This window comes from Carya illinoinensis, chromosome 7 (genome assembly GCF_018687715.1).
Source record: "Carya illinoinensis cultivar Pawnee chromosome 7, C.illinoinensisPawnee_v1, whole genome shotgun sequence".
NCBI classification, from domain to species: domain Eukaryota; kingdom Viridiplantae; phylum Streptophyta; class Magnoliopsida; order Fagales; family Juglandaceae; genus Carya; species Carya illinoinensis.
Genome location: NC_056758.1, coordinates 2,607,456 through 2,624,877, shown reverse-complemented (window position 1 = coordinate 2,624,877; position 17,422 = coordinate 2,607,456). Strand labels below are relative to the sequence as shown.

Sequence of the window (17,422 nt, the reverse complement as noted above, 5' to 3'; positions counted from 1 at the left end):
GAGGATTCGACTCTTTTCAACGATGTAAGGCCGGTTTGAATTATGAGTTAGACATAAGTTGAAAGTTAAATAATATTATTTTTTAATAATATTATTATTTTAAAGTTTAAAAAAATTAATTAATTTATTATATTTTATATTGAAAATTAAAAAAATTATAATGATTAGATAAATTGAGTTGAGTTTGGCTAAATAACCAAATACAGTCTAATGTGAATCTTAAGTGGCTGTTACTCAATTTCGGATTGATAAATATTTTTTATATATTTTATTTCATTCTGTAGTTATTTTAAATTTATTACACAATTAATAAATATTTAAATTCTTATTTATTATTTTAAATTTTAAAATAACAATAATATTAATAAATAATATTTTTTTAATTTTTAACTTTAATTTAAAACTATTTTATATTTGTCCGAATATCCAAACAATCTTAGACTAATTAGTAATTGTTTCATTTTCATGATTTTAATTATCGTCGTGGACGCGATGCTGGTTGGTAATTCGTATTGATTAAGGATTTCTAAAATATCTTTTTCTTTGGTATTTTCCGTAATTTTTCTAGATACACTTATATATTCCTCGCCTTATACAATGTTAAGTGTGGATGGTTTCGATGTTGCCAATTAAAAGTATTGGGATTTATAATTTTTGGCAAGTTTCATCTTAATTTTTATTAAATTAAAAAAATTATTATGTTAAGTCAATTATTAATGTGATATAATTCAATTTAAATTTTATAAATTAAGTCGTGCCACTTTCATTTCTCGAAAGGTGAGATTTCATGCCGAAAGAATGACTCACTAATTAAACTTTTAGTATGTTTAAACATTGTTTGGGTTATGCCGTTTTGGGCCTCAGTTTCTAGAAAAAACCAGAGAACGTCCGGACTCCGAACCCTTCGCCGACTAGAAAGAAGTGTTGAAGAACTTCAGTTCCATTTCGATCTTCATGGTACCAATCGTCGTAATCTTCTTCTACCCTAACGGAAATCTCTTTTTATTTTTTTAAAAAAATAAAAAATAAATTTATTGCATTCGTTTTGGCGTAATGTTTTCATGAACCATTTTGTGGCAGAGGAATATTTCAGTGTGTAACAGACGATATCTCCTCCGGCTCGTAGCTGTCGCTGCTGCCGGGTCGGGACTGTTGTATTCAAAGAGCGACTCAAATGCCAGTGAGCATAATTTTTTTGTTCGTTTATTTTGTTTTTCTCTGGTTTAGAATTCTTCTACCTTCTCTTTGATGGGTATGAACATGGAAGAAACATATATTTGAAAGTGAAAGTTAAAAAAAATTGGGATTTCGATTCCTAACTGTGATTAAGTTGAGTCTGTTTCGAGTTTTTCTTTATTTTACATTCGACCTAAGATACCACAACACCAATTATGCTTTTGTTATTCTCAATGTTAGGAGCAACTGTATCTTTGAAAGTTCTGGTGCCACAGCGGGAATCATTATGGTTGCCAAGGCAAATTACACAAGACGCATTTCCTCGCCCTTCATTTCTTTCATCAGATCCCTGGCAACTTGGTCTGTTCTTTATTAGTAACAATTTTTTGTTCTTTGAAATAGTTTGTTTCAGTTAAATATATTTTTATGCTGGGTTCAATTCAACCTTTAAATTGTAGGACTGCTTCCGTTATTTTCTTCTAGAATTGGTTCGGTTCCGTCATCAGATTCGGATATAAAGAAAGAAGCCTCTGAGGCAGTTAGAGATGACCCCAAACCATGTTGCAATTGTTTGGGTAGAGATACTATTGCAAATGCAGCTGCTAGAACCGGCCCTGCCGTGGTCAATCTCTCAGTTCCACAGGGTATTATATTTCTGGTGTTTTATGTGTTTGCAATTAAGTTATGTTTTTGAGAAAGTGGACCTCAGAGTTGTTCGTAACCTTTATGTTTGGTAGGTTTCTATGGGCTTTCTACTGGAAAAAGTATAGGGTCGGGAACTATAATTGATAAGGATGGTACAATTTTAACTTGTGCTCATGTTGTCGTTGATTTTCAAGGAATGCGGGGCTTATCCAAGGGGAAGGTCAGTGGTTTTGGGGTTTTGTAAATTTATCTTTCATTATTTCATTATAATAGTGATTTAATTCCACCTCGACTCCCCTCTACCAGAGAATATTCCATGAATATCAGGCACCTGCAAATGTCAGCCAACTCGATCTTGAAAGTCTTCCATCTAACTGATCTTTTTTGACCCATCATTTCTTTCCTTCCAACCTTATTAGCGTTGGTAGGTAGGACATACTGGTTAACCCACCACACCCCCCCCCCCCCCCCCCCCCCCCCCCCCCCCCCCCCCCCCCCCGCCCCGGGCGCCCGGTTGATTTTCTTTATTAGTTTCAATCCAGCGTTCAGGATACGAATAGGAGAGTTGAAATATGGTGGATATTGAAAACATCTTTAAAATGTTACAAACTTGAAATCATATGTAATGATTATGTTATGCCAAAGGATGGCATATATTGGTGAACATATCACACCACAATACGGTCATTATATTAGGCTTTGGTTTAGCCTTTTAGGCGTGCCTGGGGTGGGGCTTAGTTATCTTCTAGATTAAGGCTAGTTTGGACACTGGGGTATTCTCAAATATTTTCTTTCCAAACATCATTCAAGTACAAAATATTTTCAATTTCAAACCTTCAACTTTTTCATCTAATCATAACCCAATCATTATCCAAACACAAAACTCAATGCAACTTTTCCAAACTTCCAAACAAAATACAAAAAACAATACAACTTTTTCAAATTTCAAAACAAAAATAATATTAAAAAATAATATTCTAACAATTTTTTTAATTTTATGATATTTTGAGTCAGCTTTTTTTCTCTCATTTCCTAAAATCCAATAAAACATCATAACTCAAACCATTTTACTACTATTCACATATATTCTAAAATATTCTAAGTATCAAAACAAGCCCTAAATGTAACACCTCGTTCCCGTAGGATAGAGACGTTACTAACAAACATGATAAAATGCCCGGTAAAGAGACTCATTACTCTGAAATACCTCATTTATTGGAAAAAAAAAAACTTAATCTTTGTGTAAATGACACTTATTCATCTCTAAGTCCTTATACTAAATCTACTCCTGGCCATCCAGCTCTGCATCATCATAATCACCATATGTGGCAATCAACATAGAAGAAAACAAAAAGACAAACAACAAAAATGAGTCGAATACTCAGTAAATAATACATCATACCGAAAAATACTATCTAGCTTAGCATAAATTTGGTTTTTAAAGCCTTATCATAACTTTCATATAACATTCATGGATTAACATGAGCGGAAATATTCATAATCATGGCAAACATGAAGCGTGAATGCATGAGTAACTTGTTTATCTTGAATTGTACTTATTTCATGGTGAACCACGCTTGAGTCCATGGCACCACATAACTTGTCATGTAGTGAAACACGCTTGAGTCCGTGTTTCACTTAACTTGCATAACATGAAGTGAAACACGCTTGGGTCCGTATTTCACTTATCCTGCTTGACGTGGAGTGAAACACGCTTGGGTCCGTGTTTCACTTATCCTGCTTGACATGGAGTGAAACACGCTTGGGTCCGTGTTTCACTTATCCTGCTTGACATGGAGTGAAACACGCTTGGGTCCGTGTTTCACTTATCTTGCTTGACATGAAGTGAAACATGCTTGGGTCCATGTTCACTTAACTTGCATGACATGGAGTGAAACATGCTTGAGTCCGTGGTACCGTCTTAGTATAACTGTGGTAAACACGCTTGGGTCCGTATTACCTTAAAATGTTTATCTTTCTTGATGCATGATAATTTTCTTGGACTTCTTAGACTTTTCTAGCATGGCATGGCATGGCATGGTATATTCTTGTACATGGCATGGCATAACATGATATATTCTTGTACATGGTATAGTATAGCATGACATGGCCTAACATGATTTAATTATTTTATGACATTTCATGGCATGCATGATCTGAGAACTAATGAACATGTCATACATGAGCTGGCTATTTATTAAATGGCATGCTTGACTTAAGTTATTGCATGGACAATACATGGCATATATGGTCTAAGTACTACATGAATGAAGCATGCATGATCTGGCTATTTTAATTCATAGAATACCTATCTTAAATTATTATATGATCATATCATGACTTCCATGTGATTTTAGTAACATTCAATCCATCAATCAACAATCCATAAAAGCATAACATATATATAGGCTTACTTTCATGTAAATCATCGTAATTCATAGAAGTTCGTGAAAGCGATCTAACCTTGACTTGGCTCTTAGCGCAATGTAGATAACCATCAAAACCATATCATATTATCATACCCAATTATAATATTTACATTACACATACATTTATATGATCATACTATTTACCTCTTAGCGCTGCTTCCGAAATCTCATGTCGTAACTCGTGACCTATACGAGGCACTAGACGTTACTAATCTTTCTAGAAAACGTGTTGTAGCAATCTAATTACTTAAAATCTTACCATATAGATAATTTAATAAATAAGTAATTAATAAAAAGAATAAATATAATCATAACATAACTAAATAATTTCTAACTGAATTAACCTAAATTCTAGGTTCGTATGTTACACTAAATCTCTCCTAGCAAACAAGATAGTAAAATTGAAAAACGAATCTTTTAGGATCTTTTAGGATGTATTACCCTTTTCTGTGTTAGGTTTGTACTGTTCCTCAAGTGCAAGAATGCATCTGCTTTTATAATTTATTAGTATGGCAAAACATACAAAGCTTAAAATACACTTTACTCTCTCCAACTGGTTTTCACACTCTGCGCCTGAAACTACCAAAGTTGATACATCTCACCTCTCATGTACCAAATTTTAAAAATAGCACCCATGTACAAATTTGGTAGTTTTGTTGGATGTAAGTCGGTGACGTGGTGCAATATTGACGGTTGGATCTTGAGGGTGCAATGTGTCAGTTTTGATAGTTGGTATGCAAAATGTAAAATGTCGAGTGTTGGAGGCTGCAAAATGTAGTTTTCCAAAAAAAAAAGGACAGAGCTTTATAGTTATGGTACACCACATTCCATTATGCATACTCTTGTGATATCAGTTTCTTTATGAATGTAGATATGAAACAGTCTTTACATTCTTAGTTGTCTGTCCAGGGATTATTTAAAAACAATTAATTCTTCGCCATATGTGAATCTATATGTGGTGGATGCATGGGTGGTTTGTTAATTAAACTTGTTTAGACTCTTAAGACATCATTAAATGGCGTTACAAATTTTGTATGTGTTAACATCCATTTATAGTAGCTTATTTATCTCTTTGTACCTTTAAAAAAACATCCATTTATAATAGCAACTGTTTCTTGCAGATTGATGTGACTTTGCAAGATGGTAGGACATTTGAGGGTACTGTTGTGAATGCTGATTTACCTTCCGATATTGCAATTGTGAAGATTCATTCTAAAACCCCACTCCCAACTGCAAAACTTGGCTCTTCAAGGGAGCTCCGTCCTGGGGATTGGGTTGTTGCCATGGGCTGTCCGCTTTCACTTCAGAATACCGTCACAGCTGGTATTGTAAGGTATTCACTGTGAAATTAAAGCAATACAAGATTTTTTTGACCATATATTGTCGCATGTCTAGGGAGCACTCAGTTGCCACTCATATATATGCATGTATGTATATGTGTGTGTGTGTGTGTGTGTGTGTGTGTGTGTGTGTGTGTGTGTGTGTATGTAACTTATAAAATGTATTTATATATACATATATTAAGAGGATTGATCTGTCTAATAGTTGCAACTTATATCATGCACTAGATCATGGTAGAATTTGATGGAGCTCATAGTAGTGTTTGGATGAATGTAAAAGAAAACTGAACCTTCCCTCATATTGTTTCACCCTCTGGGTGTAGTTGTGTTGATCGCAAAAGCAGTGACTTGGGCCTTGGTGGAATGCAGAGAGAGTATTTACAAACAGACTGCGCGATTAATGGAGTAAATCTCTCTCTCTCCCTCCCTCTCTCTCTCTGTGGTGTGTGTGCACATGAACTCGTGTCTTAAGATTGCTTAAAGTTGAAGATATGGTTGAAGTGGTTCTCATATGGTTGCAGTTTGAGTACTGTCTTGGATATAGACTTGATACTGGTTCTTTCTTATTTTTTTCCCTGGTGTAGGGAAATTCTGGAGGGCCCCTTGTCAATATTGATGGAGAAGTAGTTGGTGTAAATATTATGAAAGTGCTTGCTGCTGATGGATTGGGTTTTGCTGTACCAATCGATTCAGTCTCTAAAATTATTGAGCATTTCAAGAAAAGTGGGTATGTTCTTATATTTTTGTAGGAGGCTGCTTATCCTAATATTCGAATCACATCATTCTTTAGGAATTTAATATGTATATTTTGCACCTGGAATGTTTCAGTTATTGTCCAAGTTGAAACCTTGAAAGGTATCTGTATCAATTCACTCTAATTATTCAATTCTGAAGAAATCGTATATGTATATATCCTTGTGTTTTCTGTCAAAGTTGTGTTGACGAAATAAAATCTGCACTTGTGTCAAATCCTCGTTTCACATTATGTTAAAATGTTGCACTTTAATGCATGGATTATGTTGTGCTAGTGCATGAACTTATGAAGCTTTAAAAGAGTGGTTGTGTATAAAGTTGTGCATTGTAAGTACTCAGTACATACCTGTAGCTCCTTAGGACTGAATAAATAACAAACCTTGCTGCTGTCCTCTCAATACGTGTTTAAGCCGAGCTTAAGTTTTGTACTACTTTACTATCAGTCCCTACTAATTTACAGAGGATTCTACGTGTTCCATGCTACTCAAGGATTCTATCTCAACCTTCTTCTATGACCCCAAGAGAAATTAAATATTCATTTGAAAACATTCTTATCAGGAATTTTAATATATGGTAATCTTCTGCAGAAGGGTTGTTCGGCCTTGGCTTGGATTGAAAATGGTTGATCTTAACGATATGATTATTAGTCAGCTTAAACAAAGAGACGCCACATTCCCAAATGTTAATAAGGGAATTCTTGTACCTATGGTATGTCCTCTAATTATTGTTTCCTTTGATCTTATATGCATGGATTAAGGTCCTTTGGATTTCCTAGGGTAAATTACTAGGCGGATTTCTTTAAATTCCAAGTTCCCAACCATTTCTTTCAAATTCAATGGTAAGATTTTACCACATGAATGCTTTACCACTTCAAATAAAAATTCAATGTGCTAACTATGAGAAATACTAAATGATATATTTGAGTTTTAAAGTGATAAATGCTGCATTAATGTTGCATAAAAACCCCTCGCTTTAAATTTTGGAAGAGTGGTTGGGTTTAGAGAAATTCATCCCATAGATTACTTCATGAAATCTAGAGGATCCTCATATTATATATTGCTCTTGCCAAGATGAAATTTCCTTATTTTTTATTTCTGTGATGTTGCATGTCTTATTAATTTCATTGCAAATTTGCAGATTTCTGATTCTTATACCAATTGATTTGTGCTGGCTACTTTTAGTGATTTGAGTTTTTTTTATAATCTATTCATTTGATGGTAAGTGAACAATAGACTTTCTACAATCACTGGTTTCTAGAAACTAGGATTGTGTCTGCTTATAGTCATAGTAAACTGCTATTTTTTTTGGGTACACAAATTTTATTGATCACAAGAATAGGCAAGAGTCCCAGTAAATGGGACATATACAAAAGCATCACCAATGCAAGCTAGTTTAGTGATACAAGGAATTCACGAAAAGTCATGCCTTAAATCAATTACAATTGACCAATGGAGTAACGTATTGAAAAAGAAATTTCTAAGCTCGTTCATTGACTGCTTTTGATCGTTAAAGTTTTTTGCATTCCTCCCTCCAAATACACCAACATAAACATATTGGAACTTACTATATTCTTGCAATTGGAGAGTTGCCCCGAATGCTTTTCTAAGAAGCTAGGAGGTCAATCACCCTTCTTGGCATCACCCAAGCTAATCCCACCGAGCAAAGAATTTGTTCCTTAAGGTCATGGCAATCTTACAATGAAGTAATAGATGGTCCATAGATTCTCCGTTCTTTTTGTACATACAACACCACTCCATGACTATGATTTAGTGTTTCCTTAAGTTTTCTAGTGTGAGGATCTTCCCCAAGTATGCCGCCCACAAAAAAATGTCTTTAAGGGGTGCCTTTGTCTTCCAAATACTCTTCCATGGGAATGGATTTGTATTATGTGTGGTCATGGCTTGGTAGAAAGAGTGGGCTGTGAACTTCCCTTTGCTGTATAACATTCCTGTTGCTGCCACAACTGAAGATGTGATGATTTGGAGACTCTAGGAAAGGAAAATTTACGGTATGCTCGTTTTATGACTCCTTTAGCGGGCAACAAGGACATTCTTTCTCTTGTAAGAATATTTGGAGGACTAAAGCACCCACAAAGGCCGCCTTTTTTGTCTGGAAAGCAGCTTTAGGAAAGATATTGACTAATGATATTCTGAGAAGACGGGGGCCTTGTAATAATGGACTGGTGTTGTTTGTGTCAAAAGAGTGGGGAAATGGCAGATCATCTCCTCTTACGTTGTGAGTTTGCTAGAGATATATGGAACTATTTTTTCATTAAGATGGGAATAGCATGGGTGATGCCAGGCGGGGTTGATCTTTTGGCATGTTGGAGAGGTATCACTGGGACACCATAGATTGCAGCTATATGGAAAATGGCCCCTATTGGTATTCTTTGGTGTATATGGAGTAAACATAATGAGAGACTTTTTGAGGATCATGAACGTTCCTTGGAAGAGTTTAGGAGTTTTTTTGGAAGATTTTGTTTTGGTGGGCTATTGCGTTAGATCTAAATGGTCTTAGCTTCCATGATTTCCTTGTAACGGTTTCTAATTCTTAAATAGGTGTATGCTTTTGTATACCTCTAGTGTACTTGGGCTATGCCTATCTTTATATCAATGAAATATCTTTTGGCATGTTGGAGAGGTATCACTGGGACACCACATATTGCAGCTATATGGAAAATGGCCCCTATTGGTATTCTTTGGTGTATATGGAGTAAACATAATGAGAGACTTTTTGAGGATCATGAACGTTCCTTGGAAGAGTTTAGGAGTTTTTTTTTGGAAGATTTTGTTTTGGTGGGCTATTGCGTTAGATCTAAATGGTCTTAACTTCCATGATTTCCTTGTAACGGTTTCTAGTTCTTAAATAGGTGTATGCTTTTGTATACCTCTAGTGTACTTGGGCTATGCCTATCTTTATATCAATGAAATATCTTTTGGCATGTTGGAGAGGTATCACTGGGACACCACATATTGCAGCTATATGGAAAATGGCCCCTATTGGTATTCTTTGGTGTATATGGAGTAAACATAATGAGAGACTTTTTGAGGATCATGAACGTTCCTTGGAAGAGTTTAGGAGTTTTTTTTGGAAGATTTTGTTTTGGTGGGCTATTGCGTTAGATCTAAATGGTCTTTAGCTTCCATGATTTCCTTGTAACGGTTTCTAGTTCTTAAATAGCTGTATGCTTTTGTATACCTCTAGTGTACTTGGGCTATGCCTATCTTTATATCAATGAAATATCTTTTGGCATGTTGGAGAGGTATCACTGGGACACCACATATTGCAGCTATATGGAAAATGGCCCCTATTGGTATTCTTTGGTGTATATGGAGTAAACATAATGAGAGACTTTTTGAGGATCATGAACGTTCCTTGGAAGAGTTTAGGAGTTTTTTTTTGGAAGATTTTGTTTTGGTGGGCTATTGCGTTAGATCTAAATGGTCTTAACTTCCATGATTTCCTTGTAACGGTTTCTAGTTCTTAAATAGGTGTATGCTTTTGTATACCTCTAGTGTACTTGGGCTATGCCTATCTTTATATCAATGAAATATCTTTTGGCATGTTGGAGAGGTATCACTGGGACACCACATATTGCAGCTATATGGAAAATGGCCCCTATTGGTATTCTTTGGTGTATATGGAGTAAACATAATGAGAGACTTTTTGAGGATCATGAACGTTCCTTGGAAGAGTTTAGGAGTTTTTTTTGGAAGATTTTGTTTTGGTGGGCTATTGCGTTAGATCTAAATGGTCTTTAGCTTCCATGATTTCCTTGTAACGGTTTCTAGTTCTTAAATAGCTGTATGCTTTTGTATACCTCTAGTGTACTTGGGCTATGCCTATCTTTATATCAATGAAATATCTTTTGGCATGTTGGAGAGGTATCACTGGGACACCACAGATTGCAGCTATATGGAAAATGGCCCCTATTGGTATTCTTTGGTGTATATGGAGTAAACATAATGAGAGACTTTTTGAGGATCATGAACGTTCCTTGGAAGAGTTTAGGAGTTTTTTTTGGAAGATTTTGTTTTGGTGGGCTATTGCGTTAGATCTAAATGGTCTTTAGCTTCCATGATTTCCTTGTAACAGTTTCTAGTTCTTAAATAGGTGTATGCTTTTATATACCTCTAGTGTACTTGGGCTATGCCTATCTTTATATCAATGAAATATCTTATTACTTATAAAAAAAATAAATAAATCTTGTCGTAAACTCCCCTGTCATACAGGTAGAGTATACTATATCATAGAATTCCGAAAAAGCGCCGACTTCCCACTTTTGTGCGTGTCTGAAATTGTGGCCTCTTTCATTCTTGCTATACCAAAGTATTGGGGATAAGCTTCCTTGAGTGTCTTATCGCCACACCATATATCGTGCCAAAATTTGATTTTACCCACCTCAACACGGTTTTTCCTTGAATATGTATCCCATCTTCTTCTAATGTGCTTCCATAGCCCCACCACATATGGCCCACTCACCTCATCCTTCCTTTTGTGTCCTTTTCTCAATAACAATCTTGTCTTCTAAGTAGAAACCGGAATTTGAGATTTAGATCTGTCTGGTAGAATGTTGATTATGTACTCCATTGGGCATAATTATATAGTTTTAATTGGCTTTGGTTTGCACGGTCTGATTTGTGTTTGATTGGTGGAGTGAGGGGCTTCCTACCAAAACTGTTCTGTCAGAAAAAAATGATACATTCTTGTTTTCCAGTTGATATAGATTAATATGCAACTGTCTTGACATGGGAATTGATTTTATATTAATTGGGCGTTTTATTCTCTTCTTCCTCTTAAATGATATTTGATTTTTTAACCAACAGGAAGGATTATGCATGAATTTTGCAACTTTGAAAAATTAGAGATGATGCTACCTTTCTTAGAGAAGGCTTGTTTGATGGTTTTCCCATTGATTGACTAGGTTACTCCTGGATCTCCTGCTGATCGAGCTGGGTTCCATCCAGGTGATATCGTTATTGAACTTGATGGGAAGCCTGTTGCAAGCATCAAGGAGGTAGTTGACATGTCTTCATCATTGTTACCGTCATCATCACTTCTTGTGGATGTCATGTTTAAAAATTATGCAGTTAGAAATAAAAACACATTTGAATGTCTAATGGCTGTTTGACAGTTCAGTATTATGGAGCTATATTCCTTCATTGTAGATCATTCTTGCATTATCCTTAGTCATTAAATCACATTTTAGTGATTAATTTATAATTACATTTGAATGATTTCAATTCTCATGGACTGAGATGTAAAATTGAAGGATATAGAAAGAAAATAGAACTTGAGACGAGACACCTGGGGTGCAAAAATGTCCATTGAAAATAAAGATAGGGTTCAAAACTTTAGCTTTTTTGTAATTTGGCTCTTAATTGATTGTGTTGTTGATGGTCTATATGATTGGTGAATCTGTTGCAGATTATTGAGATAATGGGAGACAGAGTTGGAGTACCTTTAAAGGTACTTGTGAAAAGAGGTAATGATAGTTTGGTGACACTGACTGTAATCCCAGAAGATTCCAATCCTGATATGTGAAATATATTTCTTTCAAGAACATTGTCTTTTGATCATATATAATATAGATATATAGTTTTTTGTACTGTGATTTTAAAAGTTGTAAAACAGCCAGTGAATTTCATTGTTCAATTTTCAAGTCTTTAGTTTTCCTCACAGCCAGGGAGTTTCATCCTAAGTGTACATGGAAATCACATGGCCCATTTAAAATTTAGAGAAAAATATAAGAAAACTTCTCATTTCTAGTTCAGACTATTACAGAGATCAACATATTTATCAGTAGGAATCGATTAACACAAGCAACGCTTAGAAAATAGCCACCAAGTTTTCAGGCACCTACACTAGGTATGTTCTCTATTCTCTATGTATATTATTTCTCCACACCTCTCCTCTAGGCATGGAACTCCAAGCCTTCAATTCAACATTTGGGGAAAACTAACCATGTTGTAACACTATTTGTATTCAACAGACTTTTTCACCCCATCAACCCCTTCATCACTGTTGGCCTATTGTTTGGGAAAATTTTCCAGCATAGCTTGAATTGGGATAGTTTCTTCTTTCTTATAGTCTATGCATGTTGAACAACTATACCCACGAATATTTTTATGCCATTTAAATCCGAAAGAGAAAAATTTCTACAAATGTTATTGGAAGGGCATTAAATCCCAATAAAAACCAAATATTGAGACGAACAATGGGTAATTGGAACACAATCGTAAATGGTATTAACAATAAAACAGACTATAAATGTTCATGATATAAACAAGGCAAGCTTCAGCAAAATTGTTGGAAAATATTCCTAACAGATAGGATTAGGATCCACTAGAATTCTTTGAGAAGATAAATATATAGATTTCTTCATGAATGTGATGTGCCACCATTGCTAATTTGCTATACCATCAACATTTTTTAACCACCACATCGATGTTCTCCCCAAACTTGAATTGAAAGGTACGCAGAACCTCTTCCTAATGATTTTTCTAGGATAGGGTTAAATCTGAGTATAAGATCATCTCTCAACAGTCTTACTAGGTGGAGTTCCTTCAAGCACTTTAATTTCTTAATCAGATTATTTGCTTTAGATAGCTTTAGGATAATGTTTAATGGATTATAGATTGGGTCCCAACCTTCTTCGGATTCATTATGGAATTGTCTATAAACAGCTATTGTGTCAAATGGTAAGATTGCTTGTGATATTAGGATGGTAAGCATGGCCAGGAAAAAGCAACTTGCTTTTAAGTTGCACTTACAGAATGTGTCTCTCTACAACTGGACGAAGATTGCATTGCTCGCATTCTTCTTTGCTATTTAGAGGAGAACGAGCATGGCACATGCCTCTGTTTATGTCATTTAAAATAGACATGCACGCTCAAAAATTGACGTCGAAACCTTGAAAGTTGAGAATGTGTCTCCGTGCTTACCAGTATTAAGTTTTAACGATCTGTTCAATATCTTAGCATGTCTGTAGATAGTATTGAAATGATTTGAGTGAATTTGTTTTTATTAAATTTTAAAAAATGAGAGAAAAAGTATAATAAAAATAATATGAAGTGAAAAAAATTTTTAAATATTATTTTCGTTTTGAAATTTAAAAAAATAGTTTTACTTTTTGTAATTTGTTTGAGAGTTTGAAAAAAATTATAATGTTTAGATAAAAATTTAAAAATTTATAATTAAAAAATATTGTGATTGGATAATATTTAAGGAGTAATATTAGCCATTTGGATAGAAAATATTCGAGAAAAAAAAAAATTTATGTCTATTTTTTTAATATAAAATAAATATTTTGACCAATTTCATCAGCATAAAGAATAAAATTTTTTTTATGTCCAGTTATTTTTTCTTAGTCTTTTAGCATTTTAGTAATATAATTGATTGTATCACGTTTTTTATTTATTATATAAAATAAATATTTTCATTAAAAAAAATTCTAAACATAAGTCCATACATCACATATCATATTTTTTATTTTATTTTTATTTTTTTCTTTTATCAAATATTTGTTATATAAATAATAAGTAGAAAAATTTAATTAGTTTAAAAAGAATAAACTTAAAATTTTTTTAAAATAAATTTAAAAAAATATATGATATATAGTATGTGAGTTTATGTATAGCAAAACTCTTTTGACTAATCCTTAAAAGAATATGTAAAAGAATAAGTGAAAATGACCGTTCGTAATACGCATCGAAATTCAATTGGGAATGCTTCCACGTTTGATATATGCAGTCAAGATGTAGAGTATTATTAAATTGAAATTTAAAAATGAAAAAAAAAATAATAATATGACAGCATAAGCATGAATGGAATATTCTCCACCAAATAGTATGATTCCTATAAATTTTACTATATATAAATACAGTTGCGCATTAATTGTGTACCAACATTGATTTATTTATACTTAAAATTTAAATTAATACTATTTTTAATAAAATTTATTTTTTAATCAATCACATCATATTAATACACAGATTAGTACACAATTATACTTACAACTATACTTTTCCGATTCCCATTTTTAAGTCAATCCTTTTTCTGAAACTCTTTGGAGGGATCTCAGGAAGGAAGAACAGAACTCACAGATTAGGCCTGTTACACAGTTCAGATGAGAATTCATGTTGCCAGAAGTCTCAAGAAGACGGATTCGAATTCGAATAGCGTCATTTGCAGGGCGGAAGCTCAGTCCATGTACAACTAATTGTATCAGATATGGAAAATACTACAAATTTATTTAGTATGACAAGAAATTCTCACGCAGTCATACTCATCATACTTCCCATTTACATATACCCAGAAATCCATTATATATCTGAAACGAAATTGAAGAACAAAATTTAAATTACCAAAAAAAAAAAAAAAACAGAAAAGAAAATAACAACTAGAAATCAAAGCCGCCGTCGTCAAAGCCGGCATCGGAAGCATCTGATATCATATCTCCAATAACCAACCCACCCAGCAATCCGGCTCCAACTCCCAACGCCATCCCCCCAGCTCCACCCATCTTCGACTTCTGTGGCTGCTGCACCGGTGCCCCGTACCCGCCGTACCCGTACCCAGCCTGCTGTGGGTATCCACCCGGCGGTGGGTACTGTGGATACTGCGGGTATCCCCCAGGTGGGTACCCTCCATATCCCGGCCCCGCCGGTGGATATGCTCCTGGTTGCGGTGGTGGGTAGCCACCTGCTGGAGGTGGGTAACCACCTGGCGGCGGCGGCTGCGCATACGCAGGAGGAGGGTATGCTCCTGGCGGAGGATATGCTGCGGCCACACTAGATCCCGCCGCATATCCAGCCGGGTACGCAGGCGCCAGTTCCGCCTGCTTGTTCTTATACTGCTCAGGGGCGGTAAACTTTTCCCCGAACTTGTACGACAAATCCAGCGTGCCCTTCACCTTCCCGGACGGAGTGGTGACACTATAACTCACGTGTTTCGCTTCCTTGGCGTCTCTGAAACCGTCCAAGAGTTCCTTAATAGGGACGTTGACTTCGCCGATCTCTTTGTCGCCCAAGCTTCGATCGGACTTGATCTTGACGACGAGGGTGAGGCGGTTCTGCTCGGCAGCGGCGTCGTCTAAGGTGAACTGGACAGGGAAATTCCATTTCGGGCTTGTCCCACAATCTTTGTCAGTGGGTGTCTTGTGCTTGGAGGATTTGATGTTGTGGTCACCGTCGATCTTGACGACGGCGTAGACATCCATCTTGGAGAAAAAATTGACATCCTTCAAGTCCCTCGCGGACTTGATTACAAGATCCAAAGACCTACACTCCATAACTGGAACCCGAAGAAGAAGATGAAAAGAAAATTCCAAAGACTTCTATGTATGGAAATTTGAGTTGGATTTGTAATATATATATAGAGCAGGGCTGGCGATTGTTTGGAGAAAAGAAGGCCCCCCGTTGGAGTTGGGCAAGAATCTGCAAAGACGGAGGATTATATAATAATAAATTATAACGGGAGTGACGACAAATTAAAAGAAAAAAAAGCTTTAAAACGCGTAAAATCTTTAGAGTTTTGTTATATATAAGCAAAATCGCGTACTAATCTACGCATTAAAACTGATTTATTCATATTTAAAATTTAAATTAATATTATTTTCAATAAAATCTACTTTTTAACCAATCATATCATATTAGTATGCAGATTAATACACAATTATGCTTGTAATTATATTTTTTCAAATCTTTATACACGATTCCTTTCTCTATTCCGTTTCGGAAGATGTTAGCTTCGCACACAAAAATACTCGAAAAAATATTTACATTTATAAAGAGATTAAACTTAATAAGTTTAGATAAGGTGTACAAATCCTTCTTAAAAAAATAGGTAAATTTTAAAGAATAATATTATATATAGTTATGTATTGTGTAAATGTCATGTATTTATTTTAAAAAATATATATTTATACTATAAATATCATGTGTCACTTTTTATTTTATTTTATTTTTATGATCGATCTTACTTTTTTTTAAAAAGAATACGCGACATTTATATAATTTATAATTATATTTAATATTACTCATTTTAAATTTACTTTTAGAAAATTTACGTTTTTAACTATGGATTTCATCATTTTTTAAAAAGAGTATTTGAAATTAGGCCCGTTTGGTTGGTAAAAATGTTTAATCTCGTCTCGTCTTATTTCATCATTATAATTTTTTTAAATTACCATATAAAATATAACAACCAATTTAACTTTTTCAAATTCTAAAATAATATTCAAATAATATTTTATTCAACTTTTAATTCAATTCAATTCAACTCATTTTATCTCAACTCGCTATCCAAACTGCATCTAAAACTATATTTTTAGCATATGATTAATAGCTAAATAGAGATAATGAAAAGTAATATTTTTTTATCTCATCTAATCATTATATATTTTTTAAATTTTCACACAAAATATAATAAATAATTTAATTTTTTTAAAATTTTAAAATAATAATAATATTAAAAAATAATATTATGATAATATTTTATTTAAATTTTAACTTTTATATTAACTCATCATCTTTATACCATACATTATATATAATTTTTCATTTTGTTATTAAATATATTATATATGGATGATGAGTAAAAGAAATTAATTAATTTAAAAAAGAATAAATTAAAAATATTAAGAGAAATTTAAAAAAATAAAATAAATATGACGCAAGTGATGAATAAAACTCTATTAAGAAATGTCAATGATGTTTGGAGAGCGGGGAAACATGCTTTATTAGATTTTTATTTATATTTTTTAAGGTTTTTGGTTGCTTGATTTATTAGAAGACGCGTTTTTTGCGCGTAAGGAACGCTTGTATTTTGTCTGTACCAACCAATCAGAGGAATGAAGTGTCCTCTTATCTCTTTGTAAGCATTAAACTATCATAAAAAGTTCAACAGTGTGATGTTTTCAAGGTGCTTCTCGTCAGCGAGTGCATGTGGACCTACAACTTGCATATACAAATTCTTCTTCTTTCTTTATTTTCTTTGAAATGGCCGAAAATTCTAAATATTAATTATGTCATCTGAACATATATGTGTAAACTTTAGTACTAGTGTTACAATTTCTCT

General features: G+C 34.0%; 2 protein-coding genes across 4 annotated transcripts; one reads left to right on the top strand and one right to left on the bottom strand.

The window, feature by feature from the left end:
• The first annotated feature begins 794 nt into the window (after nt 1–794).
• LOC122316749 (putative protease Do-like 14) lies at nt 795–12,024 on the top strand. 3 transcript variants are annotated; one of them, XM_043133511.1, is made up of 11 exons: nt 795–957; nt 1,081–1,180; nt 1,417–1,536; nt 1,635–1,820; nt 1,914–2,041; nt 5,372–5,583; nt 5,914–5,995; nt 6,175–6,317; nt 6,931–7,051; nt 11,268–11,360; nt 11,771–12,024. In XM_043133511.1, the coding sequence occupies exons 1-11, from the start codon at nt 955–957 to the stop codon at nt 11,885–11,887; spliced, it is 1,305 nt and encodes a 434-aa protein (XP_042989445.1). In that variant the 5' UTR covers nt 795–954; the 3' UTR covers nt 11,888–12,024. The 3 variants fall into 3 exon arrangements, with proteins under 3 accessions (XP_042989445.1, XP_042989446.1, XP_042989444.1); XM_043133510.1 differs by having other exon boundaries at nt 799–969; XM_043133512.1 differs by lacking the exon at nt 11,771–12,024 and having other exon boundaries at nt 798–969; nt 11,170–11,297.
• A 2,460-nt stretch (nt 12,025–14,484) lies between these two features.
• LOC122316748 (protein SRC2 homolog) lies at nt 14,485–15,784 on the bottom strand. Its single transcript, XM_043133509.1, has one exon. The coding sequence runs from the start codon at nt 15,633–15,635 to the stop codon at nt 14,745–14,747; it is 891 nt and encodes a 296-aa protein (XP_042989443.1). The 5' UTR covers nt 15,636–15,784; the 3' UTR covers nt 14,485–14,744.
• Nucleotides 15,785–17,422: the final 1,638 nt, after the last annotated feature.